At 41.6% G+C, this 25,971-nt stretch overlaps 4 protein-coding genes across 5 annotated transcripts; 2 read left to right on the top strand and 2 right to left on the bottom strand.

The window, feature by feature from the left end:
• Nucleotides 1-25: 25 nt before the first annotated feature.
• wdr53 (WD repeat domain 53) lies at nucleotides 26-4,191 on the bottom strand. 2 transcript variants are annotated; one of them, XM_080427990.1, is made up of 3 exons: nucleotides 4,063-4,191; nucleotides 2,405-2,905; nucleotides 26-2,308 (listed from the first exon to the last, which is right to left on the bottom strand). In XM_080427990.1, the coding sequence occupies exons 2-3, from the start codon at nucleotides 2,897-2,899 to the stop codon at nucleotides 1,568-1,570; spliced, it is 1,236 nt and encodes a 411-aa protein (XP_080284116.1). In that variant the 5' UTR covers nucleotides 2,900-2,905; nucleotides 4,063-4,191; the 3' UTR covers nucleotides 26-1,567. The 2 variants fall into 2 exon arrangements, with proteins under 2 accessions (XP_080284116.1, XP_080284117.1); XM_080427991.1 differs by lacking the exon at nucleotides 4,063-4,191 and having other exon boundaries at nucleotides 2,405-2,927.
• Nucleotides 4,192-7,545: 3,354 nt separating this feature from the next.
• Nucleotides 7,546-11,548, top strand: neu4 (sialidase 4). The gene is made up of 4 exons (XM_080429665.1): nucleotides 7,546-7,707; nucleotides 8,857-9,290; nucleotides 9,596-9,851; nucleotides 10,098-11,548. Exons 2-4 carry the CDS (start codon nucleotides 9,090-9,092, stop codon nucleotides 11,231-11,233), a joined length of 1,593 nt encoding a protein of 530 aa, XP_080285791.1. The 5' UTR covers nucleotides 7,546-7,707; nucleotides 8,857-9,089; the 3' UTR covers nucleotides 11,234-11,548.
• A 1,841-nt stretch (nucleotides 11,549-13,389) lies between these two features.
• Nucleotides 13,390-18,748, top strand: lxn (latexin). Its single transcript, XM_080427992.1, has 7 exons — nucleotides 13,390-13,694; nucleotides 16,645-16,830; nucleotides 16,950-17,009; nucleotides 17,400-17,574; nucleotides 17,859-17,995; nucleotides 18,239-18,301; nucleotides 18,394-18,748. The coding sequence occupies exons 1-7, from the start codon at nucleotides 13,539-13,541 to the stop codon at nucleotides 18,505-18,507; spliced, it is 891 nt and encodes a 296-aa protein (XP_080284118.1). The 5' UTR covers nucleotides 13,390-13,538; the 3' UTR covers nucleotides 18,508-18,748.
• On the bottom strand, nucleotides 14,307-24,831 carry LOC308084978 (elongation factor G, mitochondrial-like). The gene is made up of 18 exons (XM_080427988.1): nucleotides 24,688-24,831; nucleotides 23,888-24,040; nucleotides 23,045-23,177; nucleotides 22,233-22,437; nucleotides 21,777-21,893; nucleotides 21,421-21,571; nucleotides 21,032-21,186; nucleotides 20,411-20,495; nucleotides 20,118-20,255; nucleotides 19,672-19,773; nucleotides 19,295-19,351; nucleotides 19,037-19,174; nucleotides 18,802-18,884; nucleotides 15,674-15,836; nucleotides 15,400-15,544; nucleotides 15,084-15,244; nucleotides 14,927-14,980; nucleotides 14,307-14,825 (listed from the first exon to the last, which is right to left on the bottom strand). The coding sequence occupies exons 1-18, from the start codon at nucleotides 24,760-24,762 to the stop codon at nucleotides 14,694-14,696; spliced, it is 2,247 nt and encodes a 748-aa protein (XP_080284114.1). The 5' UTR covers nucleotides 24,763-24,831; the 3' UTR covers nucleotides 14,307-14,693.
• Between the last annotated feature and the right edge of the window lie 1,140 nt (nucleotides 24,832-25,971).

Raw genomic sequence — 25,971 nt, forward strand, 5'->3', positions numbered from 1 at the left:
GTTGACCCCCAACAGAGGTCCGGGGTATACGGGGGTCCGGGGGTCCACGGGGGTCCGGGGACCCCCGGCCGCCATAAGACAAAAACATTTCGGGCTTGTAGATCTTCGATTTTCGCATAAGAATTGAATAAGTGTGGAAAAACTCATTGGTTTATGATTGGAGTCATTGGACTAACAGCTATTTCACAAAACTTGAAGAACAAGGCACTGGATTAATAAAGCTTGGCTGTTAGCCTGGTCCGGACCAGGCTAACTTCACAGCTAAATTGCCATGGTAACTAAGGCAGGATTGCTTAAAATTTCTTTTGTGAAACAGGATCATGGATAAACATATCCAGGTTTACTGGCTAAGTTAATCTGCCGAGCTAACTCAGCTTTCATGAAACCGATTCCTGGATAATTTAAGGCAGGATAGCCGATTAAACCCGGTTTATCCCTAATCCAGGTTTCGTGGAATAGACCCATGGTTTAGTAATGTTCAGGGGGCTACCAGTATTGTTGCCGATTCAAATCATTTTAAAATACTGTATGGTAACAGCTGCACAGTTTTTCAGGCACAAGGACAAATATTTGCTTTATCAAGCAGTTATTAGTTTCAACCATCTCAGTAACCAATAACTTCTTTATGTATGAGTTCAGGACATGAGTACAAAGCACTCATTTAAGTTAACTATGGCAAATTCATTTTCTTTGGCATGTACAAATAATGTGATAGTATTACAGAAACAAACTCCCCCCAAACCATATACCCAGATAAAGCTGTAAAACAAGACCAGCAAAAAGTTATACCCCTCAATATTGAGTTGAATGAAAATAACATGAAATTCATTATGTGAAATGTGATATGTGCCTGAAGGTATAACAGCTAGCCCAATATTACTGTCTATATATTGGACAGGGCCTTATTTGACTAAGATTAATTCTCGTCCACTGTTCAGACCTAATGGAAAAACAAGAGGCAGTTCTGTCATGCCTCTTGTGGCCAGAACTGGCCACCCTTCAGCTGAACGCCAACTCTGAAAAATCTCAAATCAAGAGTGCATTAAATGCTGTTTCTATGACCCCTGAATTTTCCCTCTGGGATCAATAAAGGTTTATCTTGTCTTGAAGCATTTCATAAACACCTTAGTTGAGTCATTTCCAGCACTTCCGTGAGCCCCCATGCCACAGACAGTAGTACATGGTAGCCCATATCTTTCACAAGAGCAGCGGAGTGTCCTGCATGCAGGTATGCTCTATGACAGTGAAGTTTGGTAGCAGATTCAGGTGGGGCAGACAACCTTCTTGCTCAAGGTGTGCTGTGCACTTTCCACCAAAGAAGACAGCCATTACTTGGCATCCAAGGTCAACCATCACTTCTGTGGTCTATGACATAGGGTTCTCACGAATTTTGCCCACATTTTTGCAAGGGGCATGGGGGCACAATTTGTTATAACCTTCATAGATAACAAATCCTCTGAGAAACGAACCTCTGCTCTCCACGGTGAAAATGACCCAACTACCAGGCAGCTTACAAACAATGTATTCAAAATGTCTGTCTCATACAAAATACGGTATGTGGCTGGAGCTATAGCACAGATAGGGGGTAGATAGTCAAACTGGAGCTCTGATCTGCTACCACTAGACTGGGCTCTCCTTTCAGCAGAGCAGGACACACCCAGTTCACCTTGTCCCCATGGCTGAAAGTGAGTCTGGGCCCAGACTTCAGCACTCTGTCTGAGGCTGATGACTGATCAGCACTGTGACCCTCCACTATCGCGGTTTCCTCCTCCTCCTCCCCCCGCTCTCCTTTTTCATCCTCTTCTTCCTTCTCAGTTTCTTTTTCCTCTAGCTGGACCTTAGATGGGGTCTTGGCTTTACCCTGGGACGGCTGTTTGGCCTTTGCCTTGCCTCTGGCTTTCCTTCGGTGGCCTGCTGGTGGTTGCGGCTTGGACTTCTCCTCTGGGACGACAACTGGATTCTGGCTAAGGTCCCACAGGGAAACCTGGCCGTCATTCCCGCCTGTGGCAAGCCAGTATGGGTGGGAGAGGAAACTAACAAAGTGGGCCTGCGATGCTCCCTGACTGTGTGCCTTGAATGCCCCCTGCTGTTCGAGTTTAGAGCCACTGCCGACTCGTATCAGATGCACTCGCCCATCCTCGGCTGCACAAGCCACAACATTCCCACAACTGGCCACAGAAACACAGTGGACCAGAGGAGGGTTGAACAGCTGACCAGCCTTCTGCTGATGTTCCTCTTCCTCCTCTGTGACTTCCTGTAGGTTGAGGGTCCAAAGGGGGCGGGTTTTCTGCAGACCCCACAGCATCACCTGCAAATGTAATTTTGGGCATTTAGGAGTGTGACAGTGACACCATACAACTAACCATCATTGATTTCACAACAGTCACAAGTGATAATCTCTCACCTGCATATCCAGTCCAGCAGAGACGAGGTTGTTGGGCCTGTGAGGCCGGAAGGCCACTGAAGAGCAGATGTTGGTGTGTCTACGGAGGGTCCTGCAGACTTTCCCCCCTGGTAGCTCCAGCACTCTCACTGCCCCGGAGTCATCAGCCACTGCCATGGAAGAGCCCGTCTCATTCAGCGCCAACGCATTGATCTCCTCCTCTCCTGCACCATGGAAATCCTCTACGATCCCCTTGAAGTTCCGCGGGTCAAGCACACTCACCGTCTCGCCGTGAGACACGTACAAAAGCCCCGAGGCTGCAGGTGAGAACACCAGACTTGTGTTGTCCTCTTCTCCAGGCAAGGTGAGATGCCCTACGATGGTTCCTTCTTGGTGCCACAGCGTTACTTCTCCGCCCTCAGATCCAGAGGCCAGGAGACCCTCTGGGCCTCCGGCAGCCCCAACACAGAGTACGGAGGTGGAGTGTCCCTCACACCACTGCCTGTGCCTGGCCATGATGACCTAGGGTTTGAGATAACAATAAAATCCTAATAGGCTAAAGCAGATTGTCACAGTCATACCATATTAGAGTTTGTCTTTTGAATATGATAGCCGACGCCCCTACAATGACCTGATCAGAGGGTTACCTTGCGCTTTACCTGATGTTTTAAGCATCTCAAATGATATTACTGTAACAAATAGCATACACACACACACTTATTTAGAAAATGAAATCAAAAATACGTTTTTAAATGTGGCAAACTCGATCGGCTATCGAGACAGGCAGTTAAAAGTTCAGATAGCAACATTATGACTTCATTAAACAAGATTTCATTCAAAGAATATTGTCTGGAGAATACGTGTTCAGAGTATCTTGCAATAACATAGTAACGTAATTTGGTCAGCTAAGCTGTCAAACCTCAACAGTGGTGGAAAAAGTACTACATTTCTATATTTAAGTAAAAGTATTAATACCGCAATGTATAAATACTCTGTTACAAGTAAAAGTCCAGAATTCAAAATGTACTTGAGTAAAAGTACAAAAGTATTGGTATTAAAATGTACTTAAAGTACCAAAAGTAGAAAGTACTCATTATGGAGAATGTCCCATTTCACAAGTTTTCAAATGTATACAAATCTTTTGAAAATAGCTGATCTACAAGCTCACAATGTGTCACAGCTATGTGGGTAATGTATGTTTTGTAATAATAATCAAAATCTACAAGGTAACTAAAGTTGTCAAATAATAATAGTGGAGTAAATGTAAAATATTTGCCTTTGAGATGTAGTAGAGGAGTAGAAGTAAAAGTATTGGAAAATGGCAAGTAATAAATACCTTAAAATCTTACTTATGTACAGTACTTGAGTTTTTGACTGATTGATTGATTGTATACTTTATTAGTAGCCCTGAAACATGACTGTCATACCAAGCGTCATGTGAACCATGGCTAACTTTATTAGCAGTTTGCAAAAAAAAAACACAGGAAAGTACAGTTCAATACAAGGTCTGCTAAGAGGATTTTAAATAAATAAGTAAATGTACTTAATTGCTTTACACCAGTGTTCAAGATAGATTGTTCAGCGACACAGCTGTAATATCAATAATAAGATAGCAAAAAACGTGCTATGCTTTTACATTATAAACAGTATCTTGTTATGTTATTAGCATTTTGCATTACCTTCGCTAAAGCCGTCAAAACACTCCCCCGGCTGCCATGTGAGACCTGATAGCGTGATATGCTCCGTCGTAAAGCGGTGTCGCGCACTGAAATGAGCAGATCTACAAGCACACAACGCCTTGCATGCGCTACGCGTTGTGAGCTTGAATGTCGTCTATTTTCTACGCGCGACACCAACGTACGGCGATGTACAAATGTGGTACGTCGCACATAGATGACGTGCGCTGTACATGACGCTGTGGCTCATAGATATATATAAAGGCTAGATGGCTCAAGGGGGCGGCGCAAGCGTAGCTCAACCGCGGCCATCTTGAAACAGTCATTCATAACATTATGTCTATGGTGCATATACTTTGAAATAACCATAGCGTGCTCAATTTTCATCTGATTTTCAAACGGTTTGGTGTGTTGTAAACACCAAAGATGTAGTTATGATACTGCATACTTATAATTATAATCATGTTTTTTTATTTTTTATTTTATTTTATTATTTTATAATTTTATTACATCTTTGGTGTTTACAAAACACCAAACCGTTTGAAAATCGGATGAAAATTGAGCACGCTATGGTTATTTTAAAGTATATGCACCATAGACATAATGTTATGAATGACTGTTTCAAGATGGCCGCCATGTGGCAACGTCGTACTCCATTGGCCAGCAGCGCGGGTGAGTCATCTAGCCTTTATATATATCTATGCTGTGGCTCGTAGGTGTGTCTCCCCCACACTCTCTGACGTCACCAGGCTTGTCCCTTTTCCAGGTTCCAGACAGACAGGCAGACACACACACACACACACACACACACACACACACACGCACACGCACACGCACACGCACGCGCACACGCACGCGCGCACACACACACACACACACACACACACACACACACACACACACACACACACACACACACTTGTTGTACAATTTATTTATTGAAGTATTTTCATAGTAAAAAAAAATATTTAAAAAAATAATAATAATGATAAATAAATTAAAATAAATCACATTGTTTACACTTTCTTTACCATATGAAATATAGTTTTCAGTTTCCTTTTCTCTTAAAGGGATATTTCACTTTCAAAAAAACTTTTGGTCATTTTATCGTCTATTCAGGCTTTTGTGAGCCCCCCAGACAGTTTATAAGTTGCTAGATTTAGTATTTAGATATTTGATATTCATTTTATCAGACACGCCCCCTTCCTATACAAACCCATTATAACTTCAAACTCCATTTTAACCCGTTAGATTCATCAAAAACACCCGTCCTTGGTTCTGATGACTCACCCTGCCCTCCTAATGCGTGAGGGGGCCGTGTTTTTTTGATAACTTTTTTCATTTATTTTATTTAATTTTTTTAATGTATTTAATTTTTTCATTTTCCAAAAAAAATATTAAAAATAAATGAAAAAAGTTATCGAAAAAACACGGCCCCCTCGCGTATTAGGAGGGCAGGGTGAGTCACCAGAGCCAAGGACGGGTGTTTTTGATGAATCTAACGGGTTAAAAATTGAGTTTGAAGTTACAATGGGTTTGTATAGGAAGGGGGCGTGTCTGATAAAATCAATATCAAATATATAAATAATGAATCAAGCAACTTAAAAACGGTCTGGGGGGCTCACAAAAGCCTGAGTAGACGATAAAATGAGCAAAAGTTAATATAAGAAATATCCCTTTAAGTAATGATCGCCATAACATTCATGTGTGTTTCCCAAGCTGGACAAACTCATTCTGCTTACCCCTAACTATATTATGTTAGTCTTTCCGGACCAATACAGCTCATATAAGTTCCCTGTGCATCCTTAATGTTGGGGCATCCACATTTTTCCAACATAGCGCAACAACTCTCCTGGCTTGAGTCCAAAGTCCAAGATTTTAGTCTGGTTTGTTGTTTGTGTAAAGTTCTTTGGATATATTCCAAGTATACAGAGTTTAGCACTTAGAGGAACTGTAGTTTTAAAGATTCCTGACAGACAGACTTCTTTCCAAAATATCTGCATCTTGGGACACTCCCACATACAATGAAATAACATACCTTTCTCAGTTAAACATTCAGTACAGACATCTGGAATACTAGCGGACATGTGATGGAGTTTGACAGGAGTTATATACATTCTCATTAACCATTTATATTGGAGTAATTTAAACCTTGTATTATTGTCTGCTTTTGCGCTTTTAAACATGCCTGTTTCCACTCAGTGTCATCAATGTCTTCTTGAATGTCTAATTTCCAAACATTTAATTTATCAGTTGTCGAATCAGTACTATATTATTCAACTAACAGATTGTAATATATACTGTAGATAGGCCTATGTATGTGTCATCTCCCCTTTGAGTTTAATGTTTTCTCAAGTGTTGATAGGGGTGGTGCATACATTATCTGTTCACATTTTGATGACATAATTTTTTTTAACTGTAAATAATACGTTTTTTAGGGATCTGATATCTCCGACACAAATGTTCAAATGAGAGCATAACTCCGTCTACTTAGAGGTCCATTATTTTCTGAATACCTTTGATATGCCACAACTTAAAACCGGCATCTTTTTTAGCAGGTATAAACTGGTCGTCTCCACAGATAGGAGTAAACTGAGATAATGTAGGCATATCGATATCGCTCATATGTTTATGTATTTTTGAGAAAAGGATTTTTTGTGTATCTTTTTTATTGTATTTATTGAAGTATCATATTTGAACTGGGGATCCCCCATTTTGTTTGACTTAGTTCCACAGATAAATATTGTGAAAATAGCATATCTCAACGCAATAGCAGCTCACATGTGAGCTTGTAGATCGGCTATTTTCACAATTTTGGCCTCTTTCTTATATTATTTGACAATTTGGCCAATGTATGTAGTTTGTTGATTACTTTGATGCAGTATTTGGTCTTTTTCTTTTTTTTCTTGAGGTATTAAAAAGATCTTAAAAGTCCTTAAATTGTCACGTCACTATCATCTGGACCCCTCCCCAACCCGGCACCCCCCCAAATCATGACCCACAGGTTGAGAACCACTGTAGTAGTCTACAAGCCGCCTCCTTCTGCAAGTTTAGAACCAAAACATTCAGGAAATCATACATACAGCACAGAGAGGAGACAATGATGGGCAAATAATTGCACCAGAAGTTTCCTGGCAGAACAAGAAGACAGACACACACACGCACGCACGCACGCACGCACGCACGCACGCACGCACGCACACACACACACACACACACACACACACACACACACACACACACACACACACACACACACACACACACACACACACACACACACACTCTCTCTCTCTCTCTCTCTCTCTCTCTCTCTCTCTCTCTCTCTCTCTCTCTCTCTCTCTCTCTCTCTCTCTCTCTCTCTCTCTCTCTGTGTTGTAAATTAGTGTTGCACAATGGTTTCCATCTTGCTGATTCATTCAAAGCTGCAGATCTGATGAGTGTGGTCCATTTCTGGGTCACTGAACAACACCCCATACAGCAACACTGAATAGGGGACAGGGCAAGCCATAGTGGCCACACACACACACAGACACACATTCACATGCACAAACACATTCTCACACTCTCAACCCCAAAGTGTATTCAAATGCTGACACATAGATTCTCACAAATCTCAGTTCACATGCACCATCAAAAGACTTAACTGTAAGTATACTTTTGTTATCTCATTTTGAAAATGTTCTTTAAAATTAAACTCTACTGTCGTTGGCTCATACATCATCATATATGCCTATATCAATTGGTATCTCATTAATGAAACATGTTGAGACTTTATCTGCCAATGAACATTGGTTAACTGTAAGTGCATGCTGACATTACAAGAAAGTTGGGTTAGTGAAAGGGTCAGCTAAAAGATTGTGGCCTTCTTGTGTGTTTTGGCAGTTAAAAAAGAGGAAACTAACTATAAGGAAGTCTTATGAATAGCTTATTGCTCATAAAATCACATCATTGTATTGGGTGAAATCCTCTTGATGGGAACTATTTAGTGTGCAGTCATTTCTGCTCTAATCTGAAATGTATGTTTTTGATCCAGCACCCATTGTAGACATTGGGATGTGTCTTTTTTTTTCTTAAAAGTGGAGACAAACCTGAGGCTAGATTACTTAAAAATGCTTTCCGTACAGTAGTTTCAGTAGACTAATTAAGACCAACATTTTAAATTATTATTCACATTCAGGATGTTGTACACTGTACTCCTGTGTCTCATTAGCTTTGAGAGTATAAATGGAACCAAATGGACATGTAAGTGTCCATTTGGTACCATTTGTACACTCAGAGTTAAATGAACTGTGAATTTGATTGTGTAATTCACTTGGATATGGTGCAAGGACTGATATGGAATGTGTGAATATAGTACATGTAAATTAAACCATTTGAATGTGTGAAAACATTTGTCACATAGAAATATATCTATAAAAATGCATGTTATAATTTTGCGGCTGGGCAATATGTACAAAATCAAATATCACAATGCTGTTTTACTAAATACCTCAATATTGATATTGTGGGGATGGTGCTTTCACAAAATATTTACACAATGAGGTTTCTACAAAATAACCAGTAAAGTCAAATAATATATCAGTCAAGTAGGCCTAAGTTAAGAAAATGCCACCACTTTACTGTAATGCAGCCTTTTAAACCAGGAAAAGACAACGCTTATGGTATCACAATATCATATATGTCTAAAATCCCAAACAATAATCTTATATTGACATGTGACCATTAGACAAGATAACCCAGCAGCAGACAGATGAATTACATTATGTCTTCATTACACTATTCTTATACTTTCAGCTGCCGTGGATCAAATACCAGCCGGAATCTCTTAAAATCACATCTGTATCCCCTGCACAGTGAAGCTTTCTTACATACAGTTCAGGGACATACATTATAGGCTGATATGGCTCTCATTTTGTCATCAGTTTCTCAGTCACTGGTGAAGTGGCAGCTCCACTGAGGATTTTGAATCATCCCAAAACGCACACACACACACACACACACACCACAGTAAATACAAACAGTATAATATGAGATCGGCACATTTTCCAGCAAGGTCGGTGCTGTTCCATAAGGAGGCTAATGGAATAACATACCGAGTTCCAGCACTGCTCTACCTGCCTCGCTCCAATTCCTTCCTGGCCTTCTGTGAGGAGAGACTCAGCCCCTCTGACTCCCAGGCTCACCTGCTGGTCATGAGGAAAGGAACCTTCTATAGAAACTATGTGGAGGTTAGTGTAGCGACCTTTTGGTCAGGATATGGCCCCCATAATGGTCTTGGATTTGGTCTTGCTTGCGTGTTTGTGTTTTGTCTTGAATGTGCGAAAGAGGAAATTGTGGTTAATGGTAATGGTAAATGGTTAATAAAAGTTTTTGTTTTACGCTGGTCAACATTGTTTCTTCCCTTTGTCTTTGCCCCTATCTTTTTGCCTTTTCTCTTGTCCATCTATGCTTTTGTCTTGACCAAATACTCTCTTTGACTCTTCCTATTTATTGCCTCCCTTCTAAATCACGTGTGCCTCATCTTGCATCCCAGTGGGACGACATGCGTGTTTTGGGTACTGCTTATCTGCCGGGCCACCGGTCCATGAACCCATGCCCCGTGTACGATGAGTTCACAGATACCCTCTTCCTGTTCTTCATCGCTGTACTGGGCCACACCTCCGAGGCATACCAGCTTGCGACAGGAAAGAATGTCACACGTCTCTGCTACGTGTCCAGCACTGACCACGGGGACACCTGGGGACCTGTGAATGACCTCACCGAGAGGGTCATAGGGGACACCATTAAAGGTAAGGAATATAGTGCTGTAATTTCATCACCTTATTTTGAATCATCAAATTCTTGTTGTTTTATTTAGTTATATCAGACAAGGCAAGGCAAATATAGTATCAATTCCAAAAAAGGCATTTAAAGGTATAAAAGGTATTTAAGGAGAAAATTAAGAATACAAAATAGAATAAAATAAAAATGTAATTAAAATAAATGTTATGGATGTGAAACAACGGTCACACAATAACCCCTCCGTCACCCCACAGAATGGGCTACTTTTGCTCTGGGACCTGGCCATGGCATCCAGTTGAAGTCCGGTCGCCTGCTGGTTCCAGCCTACGCCTACCACATTGACTGTAAAGAGTGCTTCGGCCAGTTCTGCCAGACCACTCCACGTGCTTTCTGTTTCCACAGCGACACCCACGGACGCACCTGGCAGTTTGGGGAGCTGGTGCCAGGTCCAGAGAGTGTGGAGTGTCAGGTAGTGTCTGTGGACGAGGAGGATGGGTCCAACGTGTTGTATTGTAATGCGCGCAGCCCGCTGGGCTGCAGGGTGCAGTCTCTCAGTCTGGACGATGGAGCAGTGTTTCAGAATGGACAGCTAGTGCAGCGGCTTGTGGAGCCTCGAAATGGTTGTCACGGTAGCATCGTGGGATTCCCCGCCCCTATACATTTACATCATCCCCAAGCTACTTTCCCTCTTCATCACGGACAGTCCCAACACAGGAGATCCTTGGGTCTCTCCGCTCTAGAGTCCTCTTATAGCACAACCACACACACCACCGCCATAACACCCTCTATCCAATCCTCAACCACTCCCACATCCATCAGCACCACCGTCCCAACTACCACAACAACCCAGGCCCCTACATCCACCCTAATCACTACTAATCTGTCATCCAATCCTAGGTCCCCCCAGAACTTCCTCACTCCGACATGGGTGGTATACTCCCATCCAACATGGCCTAATGTACGTAAGGACCTGGGGGTTTACCTCAGCCTGTTCCCCCGTGACCCAGACAGCTGGTGTGGTCCCTGGGTGATCTACGAGGGTCCCAGTGCCTACTCTGACCTAGCCTATCTGGAACTACCGCCCTCCCCTGGTGCCCCTCCTGTCGTCGCCTTCGCCTGCCTGTTTGAGTGTGGCACCAGGACAGCCTATGATGAAATCTCTTTTAGCATCTTCACCCTCTATGAGCTTATTGATAACCTCCCCCAGAACAAGCCCAGTGGATGGGAAAGTCAGGTCTACAGCAGAAAACAGCAGGAAGCCAAATTCCCTACGACAAGCCAGAGTTATAGAAGACATAAGGCTCAAAGTACAACACATCCCAGAGAGGTGCCACAGTATAGAAACAAGAGTGAGAAGAGCAAGCTGAGTGAGCTGTGCTGTGTCTCTTAAGGGCTGGCATTTTAAAGGGTTTCAAGGGCTGGCATTTTAAAAGAGAATATTATATATTACTGATTTATATACAAACTAGAAAATGTGTTCTGTAGTGCACAGACTTCCGCTAGGGTGGCGCGGTTCATGTATATTCTATACGGTCTTGTGGTGCTTCTGGCACCATGTCTCCTTTTGGCCAATATAACTTCATGATGCATGTGACCTGTTAATCAGTTATTTCTTTGCCCATGATAAACCTTTTTTCAAGTTTTGTGATCTTCGGTTAAACTGTTCAGAAAATATGTGCATTTTATTTGACAGGCCACGTCCACTCTCACACCCATAGATATTAGAAACATAGATACCTCATTGGCCTCTGCAGTTCATTGGGGCGACTTGTATCGCAATACACGGCGGCACTTCCGTCTTCCGCAGGGAATCTGTCACTCAAAGTGACTACTGGCCAATCACAGCGCTCACAGTGCGTTGACTACTGGCCAATCACAGTGCGTCTTTTCCGGGACTTGTCAGTGCAATGGTTCTCAACCAGTGGTCCGGGAACCACCAGTGGTCCTTGGGGGGGTTCCAGGTGGTACCCAGCTAAATGATGGAGAGTTGATAACCAAATGGACCCTTATAGATCTTTAAATCTTGAGTATAACATTTCACACTGTCAAGAGTCAAATTGTTAAACATCTGCATTACTTACTAAACAAGTACACAATTAGAGAACGTAAATAATTGTTATTTTGACAACATCTTATCGAACGATAACATATTCTAAGTTTTGGGTGTGAGAGGCTAAAGCTTATCAAACAGTGTTCCGTGACTCAAATGCTGAATAAATAATGGACCTTCATATGAAAAAGGACCATGTCTCTTATTTGTATTTCACAAATAGAGTGTGGAGTTTGCCAAGTTCCAACTAACTAGATGCTGCGCACAGCTGCTGCCTCTTAAAGGGTTAAAAGCTGGGTTACAAAATAACCCGCTCCCACCTGCCTCTGATTGGCCTACCGAACTTCCGCGTCTGTGACGCACACGGCAGCCCTGCGGAAGCAGGAAGCGCGCCCGAGATACACACGCTTCAGAGCCGAATGAGGCGTCTACCTTTATATGTCTATGCTCACACCCCCTTGAGGCCAATCAGAGTGAAAAATCCATCCATGGAAAGGGTCCAACCTTTTCACGTTTTGTGCAAATTTGTTTGTAATTGCTTGAGATATCCTACTAACAGACAGATACGACAGGCAAATGGATAGGTGGGGGTGAAAAATATTACCACCTTGGCAGAGGTACCAATTTATACCATAGGCACATGATGGCAATCACCCATATGGGAAGTAAAACAATTTATAGACACAAGAATGATGCAGCTATGGCTACAACAAATGTGTGCATTCCATGTTTGGGAAAAGTTAGTAGGAAAAGGTAGTGTCTGGTCTGCTATGTAGCGTGATTTGTTGATGAATAGCCTTCCCGAGTTCTGAATGTTGAGATTTTGACTTTGTTATGTGACATTTTGTCAATATACGTATGTTATGCATCATGATCAGCTACTGTATTGTCCTTGGACAGAACACCAAGGGTTTGTTAATAAAGTTTTGTTTATGACCTGTACATTTTGTCTATTGTTGACTGAGCTCAAAGAGAGCTGTCGGATGGGATTTATCTGCAGTTTTAAAGTGAAAGCAGATTATACTAATTTATAGATGTGGGTTTCAGGTCTAGTCCTCCACGTGGAAACCATTTGTTGTGATGATTGTTGATTGTTCTCATTATGAACATGATTCATATCTGACATCACATAACTTCATCCACCCGTGTCATTTTCCAAGACCTTTTTCAACAATCATTTCAGCTTCATCACTCATACTGTACCAACCACGAGAGGTCAAATCAAACTGGAGTGGACTCAGTTGAAATCATGCTTCTTTTACTGAGCTCGATGATCAGCTGCATCCAATCAAGTGAACATGTTACCCACACCTATTTCATCAGAAGTAACCCTAAACAGTTGCTGGCCTATTCTGTTGCAGAGCTTTTATTTATTTTAATGAGGAGCTGACAGCTCAGCACAGTTTGAGAATGCAATGTCCAGAACCAGATAAAATGCAGCACTTTGTTTAGTTTTCCTGCTATCTAAACAGAGACTGACGGCAGCTGGGTCTGGACAGCTTCTTCTTTCCCCTGCCCTTCGCTCTTGCATAACTACACACTAGATTAAGGCTCATTTCCCTGACTGCATTCAGAGAACTCCAGTCTCTCCCCTACTGTGTTAGGCATTTTCAGTATACCTACAGATTCCTTGACAGTGCGGATTATGACTTTGAGGATCCTTGTTGTTCTGGCCTTGCTGAATGTGGTCCATGGGAGCCCTGCTGTAACGGTCACTCCTGGATCAGGATCAGTGGACTTGTCAGCCCACCCAAACATTGTTCCACACACAGCAGGAGAGGGAGTTCAGGACTCTAATGGGGTAAGAAGGAACTAGCTCTGTTGGCTTATCTGGGTGATGCCGTTTCGAGAAATAACGATACGAACTATACACGAAAATGAATTTCACCCACTTTTTTTTTACTTCTGTAAACCTGTGATGTGACAATAAAGCTGATTCTGATGCTTAACCAAGGTTGGAATTTAACTTTTAACTATGACTGGGCAATATATCGATACTATATTGATATTGTGATGAGACTAGATATTGTCTGGGGTTTCGGATATCGTAATATCGTGAGAATAGGTGTTGTCTTTTCCTGGTTTTAATCGCTTAAGCCCTATTTTATTTTATACTTTCGAAATCTTTCAAGAAAAGTGAAAATAGCCGATCTCACAGCGCATTGTACCGCAAGCTTGTAGATCAGCAATTGTTGAAAGATTTGAAAGAAAATGTATCGTCACAATACAATATTATAGTTACAATATTGATAAGAGATATTTGGTTAAAGATATTGAAATTAGATTTTGTCCTCATCGCCCAGCCCTATTTTCTTTTACAATATATTTGTATTACCTTAATTCCTGGTGTCTTTTTCACCCATTCCTCCAAGGCAACCAGGGGACGTTCTTCAAACAAGAAGTGTTTCAGAGGAATAGTCAAAAGGGGTATTATTTATTCTCTGATATTTCTACATCATCAGTCTGTACATAGTACAAAACTAGCAACTGCATGCTCATGTCCAAACACTGAGATTGTCTCAGTCAGATATTCATTGTATCAGGTGGGTGGAGATAAGGGTGCTGGCTGCAGAAAGCAAAGGCCAAATATATAGGGATATATAGGGATAAAATTATAATAAATATAACATCCATAAGAATCAGACAAGACGGGGGTATTTACAATACAAGATCTGACCTATGAATTTTGAAAGCATTTACAAATTTAAGCTTTAAATTCAGACTAATTGATGTTGGGATGCATGGGGTGGGGGGGGGGGGTGATCATGTCATAGTCCAGTATATTGCTGGGTTACAGTTTTCAGTTCTTAAACTTGTTCTTCTTGACAGGTAACTGGCCTATAGACTCCAGATATTTATGGATGAGGTCCTCTTGTGTGGCCGGGAGGCAAGGCTGATATCTGCTGTAATCCATGGTGTACTCTCCCTTTCCCTGGAGGTGGAGAATCAGAAAGTTATTAATTAGTTATTAATATACTTAATATAATTCAGGCTGTACAAGACTGATATCAGCTCATTTCAGCTTTGCCTTACTTCTGTACTGGAGCGTAGCTCAGTGGCGTAACCAAACATGTCATTCAGGGGAACCTGTGGGGAGAAAATTATACCGGTCAGACAATACTATTATAATGTGCTAAGAGGAGTGATTATGTACTGTAAATGTTTAGAGACTATAAACTACTGTACTCACATCTGCATACAGTGTGAAGTATCCTTCTGCCCCATCCTGTCCTGTAATAACCCCATGGCGCCGGTTAACACCGGCAATTACGGTTCCCTGAAACTCCTGGGGCGCTACAATTTCTACACCCATGATCGGTTCTATTATGATGGCGTTTGCCTTCTCCATGGCTGTAGGACAAAACAAAACGAAAAGAGAGACAGACAAACATGGACATCAGCACATAGAGAAACCCAAATACAAAATCTTGGCAACACTGAAAGCCATGTAAAGTAAACAAAAGTAAGCTATGAGGAGCCATCTGTGATGGGAGCGGGACCCTCACCTTGCTTTAATGCGCCCTCTCCTGCACGGATGAAGGAGATCTCATTGGAGTCAACCAAGTGACTCGCTCCGTCCTCCAACACAAACTTAACGCCTGAGATCTTGTGTCCACTCAGAGGTCCTTTCTCGCAAGAGTCCTTGAATCCCTGGAGGAGAATGGAAGAGAGACAAGGACGGGGATGAGGGAGGGGGAATTCAAACTTTAACATCATAAGAAAATTCATGTGACTATGTTTAAGCGGGTTTAAGAGAGTTAGCTATTGCATATATAGTACCTTCTCAACAGCTGGCACAAACTGCTTGGGGACATTGGTGCCAACAGTCTGGTCCTCAAACTCCACCTTGGTGAAGTGCTCTGACTCCAGGGGCTCTAGAACTCCTATCACTTTACCATACTGGCCAGAACCACCTGACTGCTTCTTATGGGTGAAGTCAAACCTAAAGACAAGAGTTTGAATTAACTTTTAATCCTAACAGAAAAAGATATTCTAAGTTGCATCATGAACAACATAATTAGAATAATATATTTTATGCCCACTGACAATTGTGTCACATTTACTTGATAATAATTACATAAAGGAAGAAAAATAAGTCTGTCTCTTTAAGAAGGGGGCGGCCTTTGGCTACCAGGAAGTTGGACATATCACATGGTAGGAGGCTGCAACTGACCCAGTATTTCTAGCAGATCTGACAAGGGGTCTCATCTTTCCATTCACAAGCAAGAAGATCCTTTTATTCACTATATTTCACATTGTTTTACCTTGGCCTGTACTTGTGTACTTCCTTTCTTTCCCCATTTGGTAAGTAAAGCTCACACACACTATGATCTCCTGTTACGACCATTCCTTATCTAGAAGTACAAGAGAAAGCAAGACAGAGCCTCCTTGGCTGTGTCTCTGGTCTGTATTCTGCTCTGTCTATCCTCAACTTTTTTCTGTGACTTCACTTTTTTTCTTTGACTTGCAAATGCAAATTACATGTGTGAATTACAGGTTCACATTTTAGTGAGTGCTCAAATCAAATCTACAAGCTCTCAAATTTTGCAACCTATCTACCATCATATACTGTAGCTGTCCTTTCCTTATTTACATAAGGACCTGAGACACAGCCCTTGTCTACGCCAGGGGTTCAAAGTCCTTTGGCCCCTCCCTACCTACCAACCATACCAGTTTCATCCCTTATTTCTTCATGCTCTCACGCTGATCGCCCCTTTCAATATTCCTCTTTTCTTTCTCTCCGAGAACAGGAGGGAGTGGCAGTAGAATTGTTGGTGGAAGACACGGTTGAAGATGTTATGGCAACTGGAGAGTTGAATCCTGACCACTACCCTGCCCAGAGAGCGGCCAAGGTGGTTCAACACTACCTCAATACCCGCTATGGCTCACCGTACCGGTGGGTTGGACTGCAACGAGTTAACAGTGCCAATGCAGAGGTACAGCTTATATTATCTCATAAGGTTGATCTACATAAATAAACATAGTAATTATTAAGAAGTAATAAAGCTTAATCCTGACAACTTTGTCTGATTATTTTATGTTTTTTCTTTGTCAGGACATAGAGTGTGGGAGGAAGTATCACCTAGAGATCTCAGTTCAGGAGATGATCAGCAATGTAAGATCGGCTTCATTATCACACTTCACCTTTGCACTAGGCGCAATGGCTCCATTCATGGAGCTTAATGGGCATATCTTTTATATTAACACAACACAACTTGGCAGCACTGCATATAAAGTTGACTGGTGAAAACCTTAGGTATGAGTACTGTGGATTATAACACAGTAGAATATTCTGCTGTTTTAGACAGAACAAGCCTAACCCACTTCTGCTGACAAGATGTATTGCAGAACATTATATCGTGTTTTGTGTGCATTGAGTCTAGCTACCATGGTTACATTACAACACCTACTTTTTCATCTATCTCCACTTCTTGCTTTGTACATCTGCCCCGCCTTGATCCTTTTATAATCTGTCATTCTCTGCCTCTCCCACCTTGTCATGCAGACAACAGAAAAGTGTTCTGCTGAGGTGGTATTTCCAGGAGGAGAGTGTAAAAGTGCACCCCAGGTCCATGCCTCATGTGAGGGCCTTTTAAAAATCAACACCATGGTTCAAGAGGAGGCCTTGTACCAAAAATACAAGACCAGTAACAATCAGTTGTCAACAAATAATTTACCTGGTACGTAAAATAAAAGATATGCATAGACGTAGAACATGAACTCAGAACACAGGATACTGGACTATGTCAGCAGTCTAAAATTGCGTTTCAGGATGGGTATGACCAATGAACATTACTATTACACTGCTGACAAAACAAGTGCATATCATCACCTATCGTAACTATTGTGCAGTATTTATACATTCGCAAATCTCCAGATTGTAAGACGACAACATTTATAGCAAAGCAATCAATTCATACCACATTGACTATCATTGTCTGTCATGTTGACTTTCTGATTTCAGATAGCTATGGTCACATCGACAATAGCATGAAGCCTTTCTGGCATTTGGGGGGTGTGGCTGCCAGTTTTGTCATGCTGAACGAATCCACTGAGGACACTCTCTACAACATGGCTCAGGTGGCCAATGTCACACAGCTGGTGAGTTTTTCCACTGTGGGGGGGACAAGGGTTTAAGCTATCATACTGTAGCATTGTAGTAGTAGTAGTGGTGCCCAAAAAAGGTGTATTAGGAACTCATTTAGTCTTTCTCTGCATAGATTTCTCTCCAATAGATAGCCAATTCAGGGGACCATGTTGATTAACATCAACATAAACAGTCAAAATCGAGTTGAAATCATGTTAAATAGTAGGTGTAACTGATAAAGCTGACCATCATTACAGGAAACTGAGAACAATCATTTGAGGTTCAACTATCATATTCTGCTGCATGAGATGGTTTCCCAGGTAACTATCAAAACAAACAGGTCCCATTTTCAGTACATAAACACTGATGGAGAAGATCTCAGAATATGTCTATTTGCCATCTAATGTTGCAGGAGATTATCCACTGGAAGGTACTCGTCACTTGGACTCCAGCAGAGGGAGTCAAAGTCCTGCAGGTGGAACAACTGCCCAAGTGCCATGACTGTGAAGTGCCTACAATGCTATAATACAGGGAAAATTCCACACACCGCCACCTATAGCCTCTACCCACATCCTGTAGCACTTCATGTATTAAGCTACTGGATTAAAAACGTTAACATGAAATGTATAATATAGGGTCACTCCAAATAGTATGCAGTTTGCAACACACCCTTTTCAAACACCTTTTTACCTTATAAAAATCATACATTCATCTTATGACATCCTTAGATTACACTGTGTTACAGTTCAATAAAAAGCATGGTCTCAGTTTAAACTGTACTGTACATCTGTGCATGTTTTTTGATGAGTTCAGTACTTACGGTACAGTGCTGGTGACAGTTTCTCTGAAAGCTACCTTGGGCTTTCCCATCACACAGGCGCAATTGTATTCCCTTTCCATCCTCTACATTAAGACAAAATAGGGAAGAGGGGGGTAGTCAATTACTGTAGTACACAATGTGTCTGTCAACATGATAAAGGAACAGAGCATGAGTGACTTCTACAACCTTTTAAGTTAAAACGGCACATCCACAGTTGCACCTTGTTTCTTTATACCTGAGAGTAGATCTCTAGATGCAGCTCTCCCATGCCTGAGATGATGGTTTCTTTGCTCTCTGTGTCATAATGAACTCTGAAAGTTGGGTCTTCCCTTGTGAAGCGGTTGATGCCTTTGGAGAATTTATCCGTGTCAAGCTGGATGAGAGCATGATGAGTGAAGGAAAGAGAGGCTCATTGCAAACTTCAGAGATAATGTAGTCTTATACAAATCATATGGGGAGAATAGTGCGTATTACTTTTTTATTTATTTTTTACCTTATTTCCAGGTTTCATAGACATTGAAATGACAGCTTCTGGTATGTGAATGGATTCCTGTAGGACAGCCACATGTCAGGTCATGTCAGGTTTACTTTGTTCAAAATGAAATTATAATAACCGACATAGGAGGATGCTAGTACATAAGAATCAAGAAGAAATATCTTCTGGGAATCACCATGTACCTCACTCTATTAAATGTATCACAACAATACAAATTGTCTTACAATGTGTATCACAATCAAATTAAGATCAAGATACTATTCAGACCACAATGAACTGTAGCATTGCATACTAAGAATTTTCATTTTCTAATATGCATGGTACTCCTGCTTTCCTGCAGTGCCTTCCCCCGTGAAGCAATTTTTATCACTCACCATAGAGAGGTCGGTACTGTTCTTGGAGGTGAAAGTGTCGCCACTGGCACAGTCAATCCCAAACAGAGCACAAATATCTCCTGCATACACCTCATCAACATCCTGACACAATATAGGTGGGAAAAGGAGATAGGTAGGGATGGACAGAAAAGGATATAATAAGTTTGATTGTGTCTTAGAAACTGCAACAAAAATATGTTAAGTTGATCTGATTGAGCTTTTAATCATAAGTATGAGAACAGAAGTGTCGTGTCTTGTGTAATGGAAACTTGTTTTCACAATGCTAAAAACAAAATAAGGAACACATTATTTTGACCGATCACATTGTTTTGCAAGTCACTCCATGCATAAATTACTGAGACAACACAACATCAGCAGTGTTTTGAAATGTCTATTTTAGGGGTTAAAATGTGACCGTGTGTTTATATACGTGTTATCGTCCTCACCTGCAACTGGTCAGCATGGAGACGCACTAGCCTCTGTACTCGCACTCTCTTGCCTGTGCGTGTGTTGTAGATGTACTCAGACTTTTTCAGGCAGCCCTGGTACACCCGCACGTATGTCAGCTGACCAAACCTCCCTGCCTAGTGGAGATGAAAGACTGTCAATCCTCTCACCCCAGGGGGGGCACAAGCATCCATGTAAATTATTACACACAAAGAGTGATCTCAGGAACCGTAACCCTAACAATTAGTGAATTCTGAAGATGTACATGCTCTTAGTTCATAGCATCTCTCACCTCCAATTTGAAGGCCAGACCAACAAAAGGGTGCGAATCGTCTCTCGCAGGGTCCATGAGAATCTTAGAGGTTTCACTGGAATCCCTGATAAGATTTAATATTCCATTGAAATCAGCACATAACGAATTAAATGTGTCAAGAAACAATACACAATGACAGAAAAATATGAATTACAATTTCTAAACTAGTTCAGAAATTGTTTTATTTTGGCTACAATGCTAATGCATCAACTTAACTCTAAAGGCCTTTCCACACGGTAAGCGACAGACGTGCTACTGCCTAGTAATTGATTTTCATGAGAGGCGAGCAGGTAGGTAGGGAGGTGTGGCACTCCACCTATCTGATAGGTGGAGTGACAAGTGGGCGCACTCTTTGCGTTTGTGCTCGTTTGACGCAAACCAGTGACAAGAGTTGAAATGTGTTGAGCTTTTATGCTTTATGTGAAGCGTTAAACGTGTCTATTCGCATGCGTGCAGTGCGGCCTCGCGGATCCAAGTGAGAAGGCAGGCATAGTAGCGCTCCCCGTGTGAAAAGGCTATGGAAGAGCATAAAAACGTGAACTGTTTTTTTACACTCTGAGACTTAAATGAACACTCAGGAATTTTTTGTCTACTACTCACTCATTATTCATGATGGCATAGTTTGAGACCTCTGTGGGGTTGGGCAAGTATTCCAGCACAGCGTCCAAGAGAGGTTGGACCCCCTTATTCTTCAGTGCTGTGCCCACCAGCACTGGGCTGAACAGACGCTGCACTGTGGCCCTGCGGATTGCGGCCTGCGGAGCAAGGAAGTGAGATGTGATTACTCTTTAAAAGGAAGATGAAGCTCTAAAATTATGGTCAGTCTGCAGTCAAATATCTTTGCTTAGACTAGGGCTGCACAATTGATCCGAGATAACAACTTTGGCCCCTGCCAAAGTTAAAAATCATAATATGAAAATAATCACAATTATAATTATTTTCTCAATCGTACAGACATAATCTCCTAGTACATACAGGAAGAGACAAACCTTTAAGTCGTCAATGGTGGGAATCTTTTCCTCCAAGAACATCTCCCCTAAGATTTCATCAGAATTTGCAACACACTCTATCAGTTCCTGCCGCCGATCTGCAGCCTCAGATCGAAATTCTGCCGGAATCTCATCATACCGGATATCCTGACTGTAGAGGACGATACATAATGTGATATTTAAATAAAAAATCCATTGACCAATGTGGCCGGTTTACAAAAAGGTTAATTTCATATTGAACATGCTCAAATAAAGACTGAGTCCCGTAATAACCAAAAGACTGATGTCTTTTCAACGAATCCAACAAAATATTTATGTCAACTGAATGTCATTCTATCAATGTCAAAATCACGTACCCAAAGGGTCCGTCAAAATATATGCTTCGCTCCTGTACAAGGTCGATGATACCACTCATTTTCCCCTCTAGCCCAATGGGAATGTTCACGAAGGCTGCATTGTGGTTGAGTTTGGTTCTGATGGAGACAAACACAAACATATTAGGAAAAAAACGGAAAGATAACTGAAATACATTTCAGGTGGCTGGCCTGTGATGTAAGTCAACCTTGAAATCAGTCTTCTATCACATGTCTATGACACATCTATGACGTCACGTGGGCAAGGTTTCAGTCTGATCAGAGCCCCATTGACTTCATTATAACATTTTAGCAAAATATTAAAAAAAGTATAAAATATACGGACGCACACACACACACACACACAGACACGCACAAGCACACGCACACGCACACACCCCTAAATACTGTATGTGAGAGACATATGCTGTATTATTGTCCCTTCTATTTGTTTTATACCTAAATTGCTGCAATGCTCTGGCGGGGTTGGCACCGGTGCGGTCCAGTTTGTTGATGAAGGTGAGGAAGGGCACGTTATAGCGTTTCATCTGTCTATTAACAGTCATGGTTTGACACTGGACGCCTCCCACTGCGCACAAAACCAGCACTGCCCCATCCAGCACACGCAGAGCTCGCTCAACCTCAATGGTGAAGTCAACATGGCCTGGGTACGAAAAAAAAGAAGTATGTATCAGTCAAATGTTGTCCACTATTTAGTTTACAAACTGTGTGCGTTCTTTTGGTGGACTTGTTTGGGCAGATTAGTCTGTCCGAAACGTTGGTCATTTTTCTGACTCTTGTGTCCACAATAAAATTTGCATCGGCAGCTACTCTTTTATTATTTAGCAAGACCCTCCAGAAAAATACGATTATGCGATCGCACAATTTACCGCATAATCAGCAAAATGGCGCATAATTATGCGGGGGTCATCTTTTTTCAAAAAGGCCGCATCGCATCGCATAATATGCGCATCACATCGCATCGCATAATATGCGCATCACATCGCATAGCAGCGTATAATATGCAGCGCATATTTTGCAACTTTCCGCATATTTCGCAACTTTCCGCATATTTTGAGCAATTTATTTATTTCAAGCAATTTCACCACATAAAATCACAGAAAAACCCTGCATATTTCATCGCAAAATCTAGGATTTTAGCCCACATAATCAAGGATTTTTGCCCTGTTTTTTTTGGAGGGTCTATTTAGCACTGAAAATTCGCCATGTCTTCTACAACTAGTCCTTTAGTACATGGAGCGCAACGGTACCTGGTGTGTCAATGATGTTGATGTTATGGTTGTTATACACAGTGTATGTGGCAGCAGACTGGATAGTGATGCCTCTCTGTCTCTCCAGTTCCATGGAGTCCATAGTTGCCCCCACACCATCTTTCCCCTTCACCTACAAAACCACAGGAGGAAGAAAGGGATGAGCCAACCGCTTGTTGTTTTTGGTGTTCGTTTATCCATTTGTAACCGAGTTGAATTAACAGGATTTTACCAGTGTTGGAAAAAGTGTTTTACTTAAGTAAAAGTATCAATACCACAATGCATACATAGTCTGTTACAAGTACAAGTCCGGAATTCAAAATGTACTCGAGTAGAAGTACAAAAGTATTGGTATCAAAATGTTCTTAAAGCACCAAAAGTAGAAAGTAGCATTATGCAGAATGTCCCATTTCACAAGTTTTCAAATGTGTAAAAATCGTTTGAAAATAGCTGATGTACATGCTCACAATGTGTCGCTGCATTGTGAGCTTGAAGATCGGCTATTCTCAAATGGCCGAAATGTGTGTGTGAAGTGGGTAGTGTATGTTTTGTAATAATAATCAAAATCTACAAAGTAAAACTATAGCTAAAGTGTTCTAATAATTGTAGTGGAGTAAAAGTACAATATTTGCCTTTGAGATGTAGAAGTAAAAAGTACTGAAAATTGGAAATACTGCAGTAAAGTCAAAAATACCTCAAAATTTGTACTTAAGTACCGTACTTGAAGAACTGTACTTAGCTACTTTACACCACTGGATTTTACAGAAATGTGCAGGAGAAAGACAAGAGCTCATTGGTGCACACAGCCTTACAACACAACAACAGATGAACACAGGTGCTCACTTCGTGAATCTCAGCTATCTTGCCAGTGTAATAGAGTACACGTTCAGTCAAGGTGGTCTTCCCTGAGTCGATATGGGCAGAGATGCCAATGTTGCGGATCCTTTCGTTGGGGAAGATGCCAGAGGAACATGTCCGACAGCTATTGAGATGCACCTGTCAAATGACACGTTACACACAGTGAATATTCACCAGGTATTTGGTCTGTTTCTGGATGCGAATGCACTGTGTAGGCCTACTGTTTATTATATCAGGTGTCAGCAACCTTTTTGACATGAAGTGCCACGTTTTTATTTTCTTCCATATGCCATATCAACATTACATTTTATTATGACACCACATCTAAATAAAATATTTCCAACAGATTGTGATTCCCATATTCATAACAACCTTTTCTTCTTCTTTTGAAATATTGTCTTTCACATCAGGACATTACAATGATCATTAGTCATGTTTCAGGGCTACAATGATCATTAGACTCACAGCAATAACCCACCTATCTCCCAGACTCCCTCCCCAGTCAGAGTTTGAATGAATGTAGCATTATGTGCAGGATGTACTTTGCACACATATGTGAAGGGACTTAATTTAATTGACAACATTTTAAATCATATATATGTATTTTTTTTAAAGAAAAATCCTATCTCACACATGCCAGTGTGCCAGTGATCACCCTCCCCTGTGCCAATGTTGGCACCCGTGCATAACGTTGCCCACCCCTGGTTTATAACGTTTGGTGTCATGGCCGATCACAACAGTTCTGATAATCTCTGATAGGCATACATTTACTGGGAAAATGTTACCTTTTTGAGAGTGACGGTTCCTGGTGCGAGAAGGTGTGTTTTTCCTAAGGTTAGTCCTGCTTTTAGTACCCTCATATCGACGGTGTGTCAAGTCTGTCGACACTGTATTCCACACAACAACCCACGACACTCACTGTTTCAAAGTCACGCCGGTTCAAGCTCGTTGTGAAACAGTTCCGCGTCTACGGAAAGTCAAAAGTGTCATAACGCGTTTGCCAGAGCTGGCGTTTGCGTTTAGAGTAGAACGTGCATGCATTGTAAGACACATTTTTGGACACGATTTGTAGACATCTCCAACGCTGCTACTGCTACTCGATATGCGATATGGGCGCTAGTGTATTATTTAAAAAAAATGAACATGGCAGTGCACGCGTCCCGTGATGTTCAATGATATGGTCCGTCTGCGGCTGGAGTCGCCTACAGGAGAACTGGGCCCCGGAGAGAACTGGGCAGTCCAGGCCAGGGGGAATATCATATTATGACTATAGCCGCAAGCAACTTAGATTCTATTTTTTATATCTGGAATCTAGAGTTGCAATACCAACCCTTGACAGCCCATTCATCCAAACAGAAAAGTCCTATCTGATTGTATTATACGAAGTTAAATTCATCAACATTGCAGGGGGAGGACCCCCCAACCTAGCCTGGTAAACCCTCCCTCCGGAAATCTCATTTCTATTTGATTCCAGGAGTGAGGGTCACTCCTGGAATCAAATAGAAATGAGATTTCCGGAGGGAGGGTTTACCAGGCTACCCCCAACCCCCCCGCTTGGGGGGTGTGGTCAGTGTATATAATCATACAGTCAGAGATATTCACTTAGTTTTAAGCAGTGGTGGACAGTAACAGAGCACATTTACTAAATAATTTTGAATATTTGTACTTTACTTCAGTATTAGATTTTTATAATACTTTTTATGTTCACTCAAGTACATTTCCAAGACAAATATTTTACTTTTACTCAAGTATGTGTCTAGGAAGGCTGTGAAGTACTACTAGTTACTTTTAGGTTGGCTGTTCTTTTTCTTTTCCTTTTTTTCCCCCTTCTTCCCTAAAATGCAATTGGCCACATGCTGTGTTCTTCAAAGAAGGAAACCTATCACAGTACACACTCTGCACTGGGATCTACATCATGGGTATTCAACAGGGGGTCCGTGCCCGTGACCCCTAGGTGGTCCTCGGAGTCACTGCAGGGGGGGCACCCATTTTTTTCCTGATACTTTTTTTGGTTTGTTTTAAATGTCTGAAAATATGCATGAATCCAACATACTATTAGCAAATATAAA

Source organism: Gymnoscopelus braueri (genome assembly GCF_963280865.1).
Source record: "Gymnoscopelus braueri genome assembly, chromosome: 5".
NCBI lineage: Eukaryota > Metazoa > Chordata > Actinopteri > Myctophiformes > Myctophidae > Gymnoscopelus > Gymnoscopelus braueri.

Coding starts and splice junctions, on each gene's coding strand:
- neu4 (XM_080429665.1), top strand. CDS start 9,090: ATGAGATCGGCACATTTTCCAGCAAGGTCGGTGCTGTTCCATAAGGAG. Junction 9,291..9,595: donor TCTATAGAAACTATGTGGAG/GTTAGTGTAGCG, acceptor CTTGCATCCCAG/TGGGACGACATGCGTGTTTT. Junction 9,852..10,097: donor CATAGGGGACACCATTAAAG/GTAAGGAATATA, acceptor GTCACCCCACAG/AATGGGCTACTTTTGCTCTG.
- lxn (XM_080427992.1), top strand. CDS start 13,539: ATGACTTTGAGGATCCTTGTTGTTCTGGCCTTGCTGAATGTGGTCCAT. Junction 17,575..17,858: donor GTCAACAAATAATTTACCTG/GTACGTAAAATA, acceptor TTCTGATTTCAG/ATAGCTATGGTCACATCGAC. Junction 17,996..18,238: donor TGGCCAATGTCACACAGCTG/GTGAGTTTTTCC, acceptor CCATCATTACAG/GAAACTGAGAACAATCATTT.
- wdr53 (XM_080427990.1), bottom strand. CDS start 2,899: ATGGCCAGGCACAGGCAGTGGTGTGAGGGACACTCCACCTCCGTACTC. Junction 2,309..2,404: donor CTGCTGGACTGGATATGCAG/GTGAGAGATTAT, acceptor TTACATTTGCAG/GTGATGCTGTGGGGTCTGCA.
- LOC308084978 (XM_080427988.1), bottom strand. CDS start 24,762: ATGAGGGTACTAAAAGCAGGACTAACCTTAGGAAAAACACACCTTCTC. Junction 20,496..21,031: donor TATGCCATCATGAATAATGA/GTGAGTAGTAGA, acceptor AAATCTTATCAG/GGATTCCAGTGAAACCTCTA. Junction 20,256..20,410: donor GTCTGGCCTTCAAATTGGAG/GTGAGAGATGCT, acceptor CATCTCCACTAG/GCAGGGAGGTTTGGTCAGCT.